The sequence below is a fragment of the Tigriopus californicus genome, chromosome 1, assembly GCF_007210705.1.
Source record: "Tigriopus californicus strain San Diego chromosome 1, Tcal_SD_v2.1, whole genome shotgun sequence".
Taxonomy (NCBI): domain Eukaryota; kingdom Metazoa; phylum Arthropoda; class Copepoda; order Harpacticoida; family Harpacticidae; genus Tigriopus; species Tigriopus californicus.
The window spans coordinates 2,978,506-2,992,765 of NC_081440.1; the positions used below are offsets into that span (position 1 = coordinate 2,978,506).

General features: G+C 41.8%; 2 protein-coding genes across 2 annotated transcripts; both read left to right on the top strand.

Moving 5' to 3' along the window:
• Window positions 1-6,111: 6,111 nt before the first annotated feature.
• Window positions 6,112-8,495, top strand: LOC131882676 (uncharacterized). Its single transcript, XM_059229906.1, has 4 exons — window positions 6,112-6,261; window positions 6,355-6,473; window positions 7,878-8,108; window positions 8,210-8,495. The coding sequence occupies exons 1-4, from the start codon at window positions 6,228-6,230 to the stop codon at window positions 8,429-8,431; spliced, it is 606 nt and encodes a 201-aa protein (XP_059085889.1). The 5' UTR covers window positions 6,112-6,227; the 3' UTR covers window positions 8,432-8,495.
• Window positions 8,496-10,662: 2,167 nt separating this feature from the next.
• Window positions 10,663-13,426, top strand: LOC131882657 (signal recognition particle subunit SRP72-like). The gene is made up of 2 exons (XM_059229884.1): window positions 10,663-11,177; window positions 11,769-13,426. Exons 1-2 carry the CDS (start codon window positions 10,805-10,807, stop codon window positions 13,367-13,369), a joined length of 1,974 nt encoding a protein of 657 aa, XP_059085867.1. The 5' UTR covers window positions 10,663-10,804; the 3' UTR covers window positions 13,370-13,426.
• The last annotated feature ends 834 nt before the right edge of the window (window positions 13,427-14,260 follow it).

Sequence of the window (14,260 nt, forward strand, 5' to 3'; positions counted from 1 at the left end):
TAAGGATAGTTTTGGTACCGTTGAACTACTGTGTCTCAATCTCCAAAAACTGTTTTGGTCAAACAAGCAAGTAAGTTGAAATGGTTGACTAATTTCATCCAAGCATAGCATAAGTTGTCAGGGTACCTTGTCTATTTGTTCCGTTGAGTCATTGAAGAGAAAGGGAAGAAGGGTAAAAATGAGTTTGTTTTTTGGAGCCGGTAACCATGGAACAGTCCAGCTCCTACCGATTGATTGCAATCTGAACTTTCGGCTGTAATCCATCCATTCTAAAAACTGGTCTGCCTGGCTTGCCCGCAGTGCACGCTTTTGGCCTTGCTTTCTCTGTGATTGAGTCGCAGAAAAAGAAATATAAAAGGGTAATATAAAAGGGTTTTTACTGCAGCTGAATCGGTAACTTTAGCGATAGTTTGAACTAGATATTTCTTCATATTGCTTATACCAATGGGCTAAAAATGGAACAATAACCATGGTATTTGAGAGGTTATTCATATAAGCACAATGAAAATTTGCGCAGATGTAGTTAGTTGATTTTGTGATCCAAAATTTTAAATCTAGTTCTGGCACTCATTCAAACGCGAACAAGGTATAAAATCGAGTCAATGAGTGATAAGTACTATTTTTTGTTTCATTTTAATCGCACTATCTAGAAGTTTTGAAATGGTAAGATATTTTTGGAATGAACCCTAGAACGGAGCATATACAAAACAGCATCTTTTGCAATGAAAGTCTTGATTTTTAATATTTGGTGGAAAAGGAACTACGAGGTTGGCAAATTTACAGAATCCTTCAATGATGCCTACACTTCACGGTCGCAATGTACAAGCTAATGCCAAAATATCTGAGACAAAAACATTGCTCCAAACAGGGCTCAGATTATTCGCTGATTGACAGTGCCAGGGGACGTCACGCTCCTTTTTCTGCAAAACAGAGGAAGGCCAACTTTCTGCTCAGCACTGTGTGCTTTAAGTTTTTAACTTGCAAACTTACTTTAATCGTTCTATTCTACAAGTTATTATTTGAGTACTAATTAAAATGACTATCTGACACACTGGCAAAGCAATGATTTTAAGTATTTGTTATAAAAATGAACAATCTTTTGGATTATGCCGTATTATTCACTACTACTAACATTATTACATATTGCTCTCTTTCATTCTTTTTCTATGACAATTGTGTCCAATAGAGAGAACAGATTTAAACAGTTCAGATAACAATTTGCACATGTAGATCAAGATCTTAAACTTGCCTTTACTTAAAAACTAAATTGTAAGAACATGCATTAACAACTTAAGAGTATGATTGCTTACCCTGTAATCAAGAACTACAAGTACATTATTAAATTTTTTCGTCATATCATTACAAATATGAGTCTATGAAACAAGTAGATGATGACGATGACAATGAGGATAGCATATCATTTCAAACACAAAGATGGTTTTTTTTCTTCTTAATTCTAAGTTACAACCAGTTTACTTGTTAAAGGCTTCTATTTCGAGTAAAAACGCATGTTTTTAGGGCAAATAGTTAGGCAAAAGCAATGTGGCACTTACAGGCTTTACTTATGATTGGCATCATTTTAGAGGAATAACTAAATTCTCACTTTGATGCCCTGTCGTTGATCATTTCACTTTGTTGTTTGCAAGTTATTGTGGTTCTACCCTCCAAAAACAACTCACATAGAATAGTTCAGCTCGAGCTCCTGGATTGGATCTGGATGGGCTGGATAGCGATTTGAGCTGAGCATGACCATGGACACTGGTTGCTGGACACTGGTCACAAATTCCCCTGAGAACTTGGTTACTGAACATTCAAACTCCTTTACTATAGACTGTTCAGGCCAATGAAAGCTAGCATTGTTGCTAGTCTAGTAACCTGAATTGTAAATTTGGCAACCAACCTGTATGGCTTTCAAAAATCCAAACTTGACCCCCCAAGTCTGGAGGTGAACTGGGATAGTGGGACCCATCACCGCAACCACCCTGACAACACTGTCCTGATGGGTTTGGTCATCAATTTGTAAGCTGAGCAGCCCAAATAAATCGAAAAAAGTTCATCATTTTCGAATGTCACTTTCGTGGTCCCCAGTTGATCTGTCTTGGGAGGCGTTCATACTTAAAATGCAGAGAAATTGACACTGCACTGGTGGTGGACACCAGCCAGGTCTTACTCAAGGGGTACACGAACTTTGAAATCTCGAAGCACTCACTTTTTACTCAAAATTAACATCTCCATTGATCGTAATCCGCCGATTTATTAGTATGAGGAGTTTGTTGATCAAGTCAAAAGTCGGCCTCTCTCTGTTTTAGCGGGAAAGATTTGAAAAAGAGTATTCCGTCCGCTTTAGCTCAGCTGTCCCTGCCAGGGCTAAGGACTAATAGTAACATTGGATCAAAGCCAATCTTTTCCCTGTCTACAGGCACTAAAAATCAAGGTTAAATGTGATCTGAAAGTGAAAGATTAATTCTTCAAAAAATACATTGAAGGTTGAATACATTGAAGGCTACATGCACAGGTCATATAATGTCAAAAGCATAAAAATTGCAGAAAAATATTTTTTAAAGCACTTTTGATATTTGAAAATTAGCTTTTAATTTTTATTTTATTTAGAACCCCTATAGTGGTTCTTTTATTTAGTAGACTCAAGGGCAGGATTTTGTCCAAGATCAGAATCGTGAATCCAGGCTAGTTCGAACAATGAAGTCCACCTCTCTTCTTTTTCTGGCTCCATCATTGTTTAATTTGCTTCCCTCTGATATTCGAAGGGAATACTTTGGCCTTGTTGATCCGGTAGCATCTTTCAAGTCAGACTTGGACATTTTTTTTCGATAGCATTCCAGATTAACCGTAAATTCAAGGAGTAGCCCGGTCTGTCAACTCAAAGTCGTTGGTAGACTAAATATCATATAAATTTTAAAAGGTAAAAGATAGACGAACATAACCTTTCATTTCAATAGTATTGGGGATTACAATCCTTGTAGCCGTTAGAAAACAAACCAAAAAAGAAATTAATAAGGAAATTTGACGATGCTTTGCTCGATTTTGATATTTTCTTGCTATATTATTCAGTGCGACACGTCTGTCATTGGAATATTAGTAGATTTACAAGTTTACCTGAGGGTTTTTGTTACTTAGAACCATGGCATTTCGATGGAAGTAGTGGGTATTTCTAGTGTGCCTGCTAACATGTCTCCACTTCTCAAGATTCGATATCACTTCAATTTACCCAGTATGACTGACATGAGGAGAAGTGCACACCTTTTCAAAAGATAATCATAGCGTCATTTGGCCCAGTAACCATGAAAATAGACTAGCGTCTTTAATGTGGCGGAATATATATTTTTGGCACAATACTGCACCTGATCGAAGTAAAGAAAATTGTTCCAATAGTTTGAATGAGCTATCTTAAGAAGCCAGTCTTTGAATTACCTTTTATAGATCACCGTTCACAAAATTTAGCAATCACTTCATTGGTCATTAAACCACTTTCCACATCAGTTGGAAAATGGCCGAAACATCAAATGGACATTGAATTCTTTCTCTCTCCTCTGAAATGCTAATTAGATAGCTGAGTTTAACTGAGGCAATACTTCAGTTCCATGTTTTATAACAATATCTTGCAAAATTTCTTCGTGACGTAAACTCGTTTTGCTCAACGCACGAGGAAAGAGTGGCTAGTGCAAGAGCAAACTTCACCTCCTTGATGTTTGGTTGCCTCTTGGAACACTTGAAGCAAGATTTGATTATCTCTTTATTGCGACTCTTTTTAACGTCACTCACGAGGTAAAATACTTTCAAGTAGGTCAATAAACATTATTCAAATGTGGATTGATACAAAAAAATGGAAAATAACAAAACATTAAAAGAAATTGAATAGTTGACTAGAACTTGAAATCACACAATGTAAGGATGACAATCATTTGTTCAGTGCGCATAAGAAACTTAAGAGGGGAAGAGCAAACAACTCATTATTGTAATTCTGAGTCTGCTGCGATTGGCGAACCGAGTCAAGTTGAGCGGTTATATTGCATTATTATATATTATATAGGCCACTCAAAACACGGTGTGTAAAATATGGCATAGTGGCTACAAATCAAGATGTTTTAGCGGCCATCAGTGAATTAAGACTTTCGAGTTCTCCTGGCCCTGATGGAAGACATCTCAGTTTCTGATGAGATGCTCACTGGTTCTTGCTCCTGTTTTCTCTTCCTAGAAGCGTTGCATCTTGGATCAAGGCAAATTTCCCTCGTCTCTGAAGCTAGCTCATGTTGTGCCAATTTTCAGAAGGGGGAAAGATAAGCCATTTTCTCACTTCGAACATTGCAAAAATGTTTGGGGAGATCATGAAGTTCAAAGTTGTAGAATTTCTTGCAATCCATGAAGTCCTTCCTCTTAGCCAGCATGGGTTTCGAGCACATTTTAGCAAAGGTACCTATATGATTGAGTTTACTATGGAGCAAGTCATTGAGAGACTTGAGTGTCGTGAGTCCGTTGATGTAGTTTATCTCGACTTTGCCAAGGCCTTTGACAAGGTAGATCATGGCCTTTTAGTTAACAGGCTCCATGAAATTGGGATCCAAGGCAGGGTTCTCAATTGGTTAAAAAGTTTTATTTCTGGTAGGAAGCAATTGGTTAAGGTTGAGGGATCCCTTAGTGACATACATGATGTCAAGTCAGGTGTTCCCCAGGGTTCGATCTTAGGGCCCCTCGTGTTTATAATATTCGTTGCCCCGCTTCAAAAGCTTAGTATTACCGTCAGTCTCTCTTCTTACGCTGACGATACAAAGTTAGTTTCTGGTAGGAATGGCCAAGATTGCACTAGCCAAGGACGACGTCATCGTCGTGATGAAGTCGTCCTTGCACTAGCCTTGCAAAGGACCTAGAAAGAATCTACTCTTGGGTCACTGAGAGCAATATGGCCCTGAACGGAATGAAATTCCGCTCAATGACCTTCGGGTCAACTCCTTTGAATACTCCACTCGTAGATAATGGAGGTAAAGATATCGAGCAGATCTCATCTATGAACGATCTAGGTTTAGTCCTCCGAAACAATAGAAAGTTCGAAGAGCGCATCCAGTTTAAGGTGCATAAAGCTTTGCAAATGTGTGGTTGGATATATCGCACAGTTAAGTCCAGAGATAGCATCACGATGTTAACTCTGTACAAGTCGATTATTCAGCCACATCTTGAATATGCTTCACCAAGGTGGCTTCACCCTTTTGGGCTCCAATTAGCTCAGCAGGTTTTCAAAAGGTCGAACAAGTCTAAAGATGTTCACTGGGAACATCACATGAAGGAGAGAGCTCTCGTATTTTTTGGCGGACTTCCTTACCGCTACTGGGATTGGAATCCCAGCAGTTCAAGACGAGAAACTTATTCATTTTATTTAGCTTTTATTTATATATATTATTTGATCGACCAATGAATTAGAGTTGGCTGATTTGGCTAACCCGTGGGGACTGTACACTATTCAGAGAAGGTGTTAAAGGTATCTGGTACTGTACATTTTTCAAACGCATTCATGAGCTTTGTCCCAACCCAGGATTTAGGGTCAATTCTAGTGACCGTAGAGGCTTAATGTGCGTTTTGAGAGCACCTTCAAGCCCTCGAGAATCCAGGCTAGTTAAAACAATAAAGTCCAACTCTCTTCTTTCTCGAGCTCTTTCTTTGTTTGATTTGCTTCCCTCTAATATTCGTAGGGAATACGTAGGCCTTGTTGATCCGGTTGCATCTTTCAAGTCAGACTTGGACAAAATTTTATATGACCTTTCAGATCAACCCTACATTCAAGGACTAAATAAGGACAAGACCAAATATCATATAAATATTGAAAGGTAATAGATTAACGCATTGTAACTGGGGATTATATTCCCTGTAACGGTTAGGAGCCCTTGACTAGGGACTAGAAAGGGGAAGAATAAGTTATTCAATGGACATTTCTTTTTGTTAACGATTCTGAAACAGAGACTAAAACAGCTGAATTATCTATTTTTTGCAAGTTTCAAATATTCTACAGCTTAAGTTGCATTAACTTTGCATTTTAGTCATTTTTTTTTGCGTTTTCCTGAGTAGCCCTAGAGTCATCAAAGACATGATGTATGGTGATAGAGATAAGTGTGAACTTAAAAGACTGTACCAACTGATTTTCCTCAGTCTATCGGCAACATCCTCACCAATTAACAGCCACATCTAGCTAATTCTATAACTCCGATTCCGGAACTGGCTCGATGGCTCCACTCCAACGCCTTTTACTTGGTTCAGGTGAGCGTTGAATCACTCGTTGAAGTCGTCTCAGACGATGGTGACACCAAGTCAAATCTTAAAGTTTCTTGCTCTGCTTCGTTTACTTTCTAGTTTTGATCTGGTTGGGGGGTTCTCAAATAGGCAACGGACAGGATATCACAATTCCTTCCGATGGATGCTCATGGCGTACAGAAATCTATGGACACATAAATCAATGTGATGGTAACGAGGTAAGATGAGGCGGCCGTGGTTCCCAACTGTACAAAATTTGGAACTGAGCCCTACCGTATTCAACCGATCCCATTTATGAGAGAGGAGACATACAGTAATATTGGCGAGGATTCGTTTATCCGTTGAGAGGTCCAATATGTTGAATGTAGTTTTACACATTTCTTCATAAAGTGGCATAAAGAAGCTTATCTAGAACAGATCTGACGTTGCTTTGCGACTAAAAGGCGACCATGAAGTTTTCGACCCGTTGAAAAACCTCTCATTCCACTTCTCCTGTAATTCAACTTTCCATACCTTCTAAATGTGAATTTAATATTAGCTTCCCGAATCACGGAGGCTTAACATGCGCGGCATCTAGGGTGAATTTAAGGGTAAACTACTTGAAATATCCTTGTCTTTTGGGCTCCATTACTCATTACTGTGGAAGGGCAGGTACAGAGATGACAAGTTCCCTGTCATAGGATTCTGCCAATCAAGAACACTTTGAGCCGATCAACGAGATGTCTGTGTTGCACGTTTTTCCCTGAGACAACGACGTCTAACTCTGAATGAACAAATAGCAAAAATGATGTTGTTTTGCAAAATGTCTCGCCAAGAGTCCCATTTATCTCCATTCAAAGTGGTATCCACCAACTTCGAACAGGGCTTCCTCCAAGGTCGAAACTTGACGAAAGTCTTGATAGTGTAGTCCTTGTTAATCTGGTTCAAATTCTTCTTGGTGCTGGCCTTCAGGATCTTCGAGGTCATTTCAACCTTTCTTTGCCAAACGCTTTACACTGAATGGTCCAAGGGTTTCATTTGCGAGATGATGGAGACAATCACTCTTTGGTAGTGTTTGGACTCTTCTTTGGTGAAACCGGATATCGTGTTTGGAAGCTTCCTTTCACCTCCTTTATTCAAGCTGCACATGGAGAGAGAAGAAATTATGAGAACTTTGAATTGTAATCGAATAAAACGAACCAATTTCAGGTTATTAGGTCATGAAAGAGCTATGGTTCCTTGGTTAAGCATCTGTCAATAGTAAGATTTTCAAGAAAGATTACTTAGATAGGAGACCAGTCTCATGGAGGCCTTGCTTCAATGCTTCAAAGTGTGCAATGAATTCTAAACAATAAGTCATCCTTGACATGGGTCGGGGAGATGAATCTTTGCGAGGGCATCTTCTCCTCATCAGCTATGAAGCTAATCACTAAGCCATATCTCCTCCCTGATGTTTGATTAGTTTGTGAGATCGAAATACCAATACTAACATACTCGTAACTTGTTTTCAGGCTAATTGTTTGTCGATTAGGTGCGAGTAAATATTTGCAAACAAACGAATTGTAACTGTTGCTAGTTCAAAGAGAATTCGATATGGACAGTAATGCTAGAGTTATTCGATAACAGATATTGCTTTGTTCCAGGTTGTAGTTGGATCTTGCGGCTCAGGAGACGGCAGAGATTGTAACGGGCTCACGCATCAGCTTTTGTGCTGTGATTTGGACAACTTTTATTATTCGAATTGTTTGGAATTCTATGGTGGATATGGGGTTCATCTGAGTTGTCCTGAGTTAACCAAAGACCCAGATACCATGGTGGAAGCTGCATGTGGATCCGAGAAAGGCTTGGATTGTCACAACGGTTCATCTCACAGTGTAAGACAGAGTGGGGTCATCTATACTCAAAATTTTCCTTGTAGCAACATGGACAAGCAGGATGTAGACACTAAGCGGGAATAACTTTGATACCATTTTAGGTGAAATGCTGTCATGGGCATCAATTCGATGGGTCAAGGGTGGGTTCATCTGGTGAATGTTATTGGCTCTATGGAGGTCGTGGACAGCCTGTTCAATGCACTAGGAACGATGAAGCAGTGTTTGGTCGTTGTGGATCTGGGCAAGCCGCCCGTTGCACGAATAACCAATGGCACGGAATCCAATGTTGCAGGTTAATCATCGTTCAGGGAGAAGATCAATAAAGTTCCAACATTGACAAATTATGTTCCGGCATTTAAGAAAAGAATTGCAAGAATTGCTAACGCCGTGACCCTTGAATTTTGAATGCAGAGGGAAGCAAATGAAGCTATTCTTTCTTATCATAAATCATTATAAACAAAGATCATTGCATATGGGTATAAACGAATTGATGTTCATTGAACACAGAGGATGATATCCGTATGTAAAAGGGGATTGTGTTATTCAATACTTTAGTATGCATGTGAAATGATGATAACATTTGGTGGCTTCAATATGTTTGCATTTAAGTCTGCAACACATTTCAAAACTCTTGGGTTTCAATTCAACCAATTTTTTGTAGTTTTGTAGTTTGAACTAAGCTTCATGAAACGTCGAGCGTTGAAACAACTGCCTTACTAGCGGAAAAACTATCTGCACCCCTGGGGGAAATCTAAGCACAAAGTGACTGCACAAAATTTCGATGATCAATAGACAACCGTTTATTTGGCTCCTCATTTCAACGACTTAATGCAAAGACTTCTCACAAGGAAGCTTTACCGACCTCACAGTGTCCAATACTGGTTTTCCGTCATGACTTTTGCGACATTGTTTCAAACCTTCAACAATCATTATCCTTTCCAGAGTCTCAGTCTTGACTCCTTAAAGCATTACAATGCCAAGGCTCTTTAACTAAAACTGTTGACACAATATCTTCAAATGTTACGCATTAGGACTCCTTGAGTCAAAAAACACAATTTATCTCTTTAGAGAAGAATGGCATTGATTGGGCAAAAAAACCATAAAATATTGGTAATCTAAAATTTGAGTAAAAGTAATTGTAACGGGTAACGATATTATTTTGTTTTTCGAGTAACGGTTGTGTAAGGAATGACTATTTTTGACCGAAGTAAGTGTAACTGTAATTCGGTCCCTTTATTGAGGAACGACTAATGGCCTGCAATACATACATAGTTTTTGAGTGATATGTAATGGAAATTGTCTTGGCTTATGTCGATGTCTTGAATTAAATCTTTATTACTCATGTGGGTGGGTATCTTCAAGGAACGTATCCATTGGTATTTCGGGCGTTGGAAAGGAAAGTCCTTTAAATGTTACATTGATCATCTTGATCTCTGCGTGGCAAGGAGAAGAAGTGGAGTAATAGTGTGGGCCTATCAGGAAACAACCGGAGGGTTGTTGGGTTAATGCAATTCCAACTTTTACCAGTGGACGTTTTCAAATTGTCGGCGTCATCAATCTCCGAAACTATCACCATCTACCAGTCAAAGGGCCGGTTTATTAAAAAAAAATCACTCGCTTAAATTAGAAATTTGGCACCATTTCGAACGAATTTAGCACTCAATTCCATTCAGTATGATCAAGGCAAAGTTATGGTTTCATTGGCTTGTTTAAGCATTAGACCTTTGCCAATGTTGCTTTTTTGCCCATTATTTGACTTTATCTGTGGAATTTGGCTTGAAAAGCTTGGCTCAACTCAGCAGTAGTCTTGATCATGTACTCTACATGGCTTGATTTAGCATGATTGGTCCCGAAAGATCTGGCCACCCTGCTCTCTTTCAGTGCTACCATATTTGACTCGTTCGCGTAACATTTGCACTAAAAAATGGATTCTTTTTTTTTCCTGAAAGTTCCGACATTTCGAATAGGTGCTCTAGAAATGCGTCATGGAATGTATTAATGTCTACCAAAGGATGAAACAATCTAAAAAGAACAGACTTCATTGTCGTTTTTTTTCTCAAAAACACTCAACTGTCTCTAAGTCGGACACCTTTCTTGGATCAAAGCGGAGGATTGCACAGTAGTGGCATCAATCTCGTCAAGGTCTCCCCATGAAAACAAACCATTCGGTTTAAGGGCCGAACCTAGGGCGCTCAATCATTTTATATTCCTTACCCATTTTTCGTCCATGCTTTCTTTTATTATTCCCCTACTATACACAAGACCCTAAATAAAGCATCATCATCATCATCATCATCATCATATCAGTCCAACTGAACATTGTTCATTAGTCTTGACACATATTAGATGACGTAGGCGTCTTACATTTGAGGGATTTGAATGTAAAACATGCCCTAACGCCAGGCTTAATATGCTAAAAAGAGGCTGGTTTACCCAATTTGTTATTGAATTGAGCAAAAACGGTGTAATTTTAATTCAATCGCCATTTGGACCGTTTTGGGGCGCTTTTTCCCGCCAGCCAACTGGCAGCACTGACATTTTACAGCTGCCAGCAGGCTTGCACATTCCGCAACGTGTCGCTTTCTTTGTTTGGACGTGGTAAAAGGCCCAAGGCCTGGATCCTGTCAAGTGAGACGAGTGAGACGCCCAGCTTCGGCATCCGTTAAGTGGATCTGAGCCAGCCTTCCTCGGTCATCATGGCCAGCTCGAAGAAATCGGGCTCGGGTGAGCCCGACACCACGGGTCTCTTCCATGACTTGGTCAAGTTCCAGGGCAATGGCGAATTCGATAAGGCCCTCAAGACGTGCAACAAGATCCTGAATGTGCGCCCGAAGGACGCCTCGGCCTTCCATTGCAAGATGGTGTGTCTCATCCAGACCGACAAGTTCGAGGCTTGTCTCCAGCAGATGGACGAGCACGAGGCCATGGCCGCAGCCTTGGTCTTTGAGCGGGCCTACGCCCTGTACCGCCTCAACCGCTCCGCCCCAGCCTTGGCCATTTTGAACCAGAAGAAGACCTTGAATCTGCGCGAAAAGGAGCTCAAGGCCCAGGTCTTGTATCGCATGGAAGGTGAGACCATGATCCACCCTATGAAGCCCAAGCCCAAATCCATTTCGTGAGGGACGAATCAAATATGTATTCAGATTAGGTTAGAGCCCATGGAATATTGAACAAGTTTGATCACAGATTGATCACACAACTTCAGTCGAACTTCGAGGGAATGAATCTAGATTTGACGATAAAGTTCGATCTAACGACATGTTCTCCGCTCACGGCCAATAGCGTTCAATCGAGCTTCAATGGCACAAGTGGATAGTAGATAAAAGATGTCATTTTGTGATCAATCTGACTGAGAAGAGTTTTTCCTCTGTTTTATCTCTTTTTTTTTTTGTTTAAACCAACTGAAAAATACGCGATACTCTCGAAAATTGGACTCGGGGTTTTGTACAGCGCTTGGACAGGGGATGCTCAAACTTTTGATGCATTGAGTTCGATTGAGGTGCCAATCAATATATCTAATAGAATCAGTGGAAAGAAACCGCCAAGCGCTCACTCGCATCGAACCAGTCAATTCGCGACCCTAGGATCCCCAACCAAATTCCAATGGTTCAGATCAGATCATAGATATTCTCTTATTTTCATCCTCTTCACTCATTTCAGAGTTCGAGGCCAGTTTCAACTTGTACCGCGACATCATGAAGAACACGTCCGCGGATGACGACGATTTCGAAACCGAACGTCTGACCAATTTGAGTGCGGCCGCCGTCCAATTGGACAAAGACTCCGGCATCACCGATCTCGATACCTACGAGCTCATCTACAATCAGGCCTGTCATCTTCTCGCCCAGGGCAAATGGTTGGAGGCCGAGAAGGGCCTGTCCCAGGCCTTGAAAGCGGCCCAGGCCTTTCTCGCCGAAGAGGACGATTCTGAGGAGGACATCGAACGCGAAACCGGCATCATCCGCGTGCAAATGGGCTACGCTCTGCAGATGCAAGGTCGCGACAAAGAGGCTCAGGTCCTGTACAACCAGGTGTTGAAGAACAAGCCCTCGGATGCGGGCCTGATCGCCGTGGCCTCAAACAATCTCCTGTCCTTGAACAAGGATCAGAACATCTTCGACTCCAAGAAGCGGATCAAGGCCGCCAAGGCTGACGGGGTGGAGCAGAAACTGACCAAGGCCAACCAGTTCGCCATCGCGCGGAATAACGCCCTCTTGGCCATGTACACCAATCAAGTGGACCTATGCCGAGAGCTCATTGAAGAATTGGCCCGCAAGTTCGACCTGGACCCTCAAGATCGACAATTCATCCTGGCCGGGGCCCTTTCTCGGGCTGGTCAGACGAAAGAGGCCGTGGATCTGTTGCTGTCGGATAAAGGTGCCAAAAGCGATCTGGAGCGGGTGTTGGTGGCCTGTCAGATCTATTTGGAGCGATCCCAGGTCCGTGAAGCCGTGGACCTGTTGAACCAATTGCCCAAAGCCGACAAGTATCGCACGGGGATCCTGAGCACCATGGTCACACTCTATTTGGCCCTGGAGGATCGGAAGAGTGCGGCTCAGCTCTTGAAAGAGGCCGTAGCGTTTAACTCGAAGAGCAAGAATAAGGGCGACATGGCCGTGGTTTGGCGGAAGACGGCCGAGTTCCACCTCAAAGGCGACGAACCCAGTGTGGCGGCTCAATCCTTGGAGGAGCTGCTGAAGACCAACCCTCAGGATCGACAGACCTTGGCCCAATTGGTGATGGCTTATGCCAAGTTTGATCTGGAGAAGGCCTTAGCCACGAGTAAGAAGCTACCCGAATTCCGCGAAGTGGATGTGGATGTGGATGGTCTGGAGAACTCCGCCTTCTTCGGGCCCAAGCATAGCAAGAAAACGCCCAAAGCGGGAGGTGTGGCCTCGCCCGACGCTAGCAAGAACCCTCCAGGCTCGGACCTGGTCAAGAAGAAGAAGCCCAAGAAGAAGCGGAAGACGAAACTGCCCAAGAACTACGATCCGACTGTGGAACCGGATCCGGAGCGTTGGCTGCCCAAGCGTGAACGCACCGGTCATCGACGTCCCAAGAGAGATCGAAGGAAGGGCGAGAAGTTCACCGGAGCCCAAGGAACCGCAGCCGGTCAGAGTGAGACCTATGATTATTCCCAGAAGAAGGCCGGAGCCGTGCCCAAAGGCAATCTGAAAAGTCCGGCTCCGGAGGCGCCCGTGGGACCAAGACAGGCCCATAAGAAGCCTCAGCAAAAGAAGAAGCAAAAGAAACGGTTCTAACTTGTACTGTCGTGTTCGTTCTGGGAAATGAAATTCAGCTGAACCATTTCGAATCAAGTTATGATGTGTATTCTCTTTCTATCTACAAACTGGTACATGCTCCGAAATAGAGCGTGATAGAGAAACTGTATACAGTTTCTGGATATTAACTCATATGTAGAAGTGTCCTAACTAATACCTAGATCTGAGATAAAAGGTTAAGGGCCATTTTGAGCAGAACAGGCATTTGCTACTTCGCCTTATCGATTTCATGGAGCGAAAGGCTACAATGGAAATCTAAGGGTCCAAGAAGGATGTTGCGAATTGCATATGATTTCGTACTGCGTTTCTTTTGAGCCACCTTAAAAAAAACCGAGGTCAATATTTCAAGAACAATAGGTTGAGTGTAACCATTGATAAAACAAGATTAGTCCTGTTCAGTCCTAGGAGTAAAGCGGTTGATTTCAACATTTCTTTAAACGGACGCCTCATACAACTGGTGGAACAAGGACGAACTGAACAGACGGTCAGGTTCTTGGGTTGATATCTCGACGAAATATTTCATTGGAATGGGTCACGGCATTAGAAAACAGTTTTTTTTTCTAGCAAAAAACGCAATACCTTCGAGACTGCGATGTGTTCTTTACTTTGCACTATTTAAAAGCAAACTGGAGTACGGACTTACTTGAATGCTTTGGGGGAAATCATGGTATACAGATTCTGGCCTCTCTGCAGAAGAAAGCAATCAGATGGATTGACGGGACAAAAGTCAAATCCCACACCAGCCCAATCTTCAAGAGATGGAACATTATTTTAAGGATTGATGATTTGGCACCAGTGAACAGATTATGTTCAATTCCGTGAGCGGGAACGTTTCGGGGGTTGTGGATCAGTACACTCACAAACAACGAA

Coding starts and splice junctions, on each gene's coding strand:
- LOC131882676 (XM_059229906.1), top strand. CDS start 6,228: ATGGCTCCACTCCAACGCCTTTTACTTGGTTCAG. Junction 6,262..6,354: donor ACGCCTTTTACTTGGTTCAG/GTGAGCGTTGAA, acceptor TTTACTTTCTAG/TTTTGATCTGGTTGGGGGGT. Junction 8,109..8,209: donor ACAACGGTTCATCTCACAGT/GTAAGACAGAGT, acceptor ATACCATTTTAG/GTGAAATGCTGTCATGGGCA.
- LOC131882657 (XM_059229884.1), top strand. CDS start 10,805: ATGGCCAGCTCGAAGAAATCGGGCTCGGGTGAGCCCGACACCACGGGT. Junction 11,178..11,768: donor GGTCTTGTATCGCATGGAAG/GTGAGACCATGA, acceptor CACTCATTTCAG/AGTTCGAGGCCAGTTTCAAC.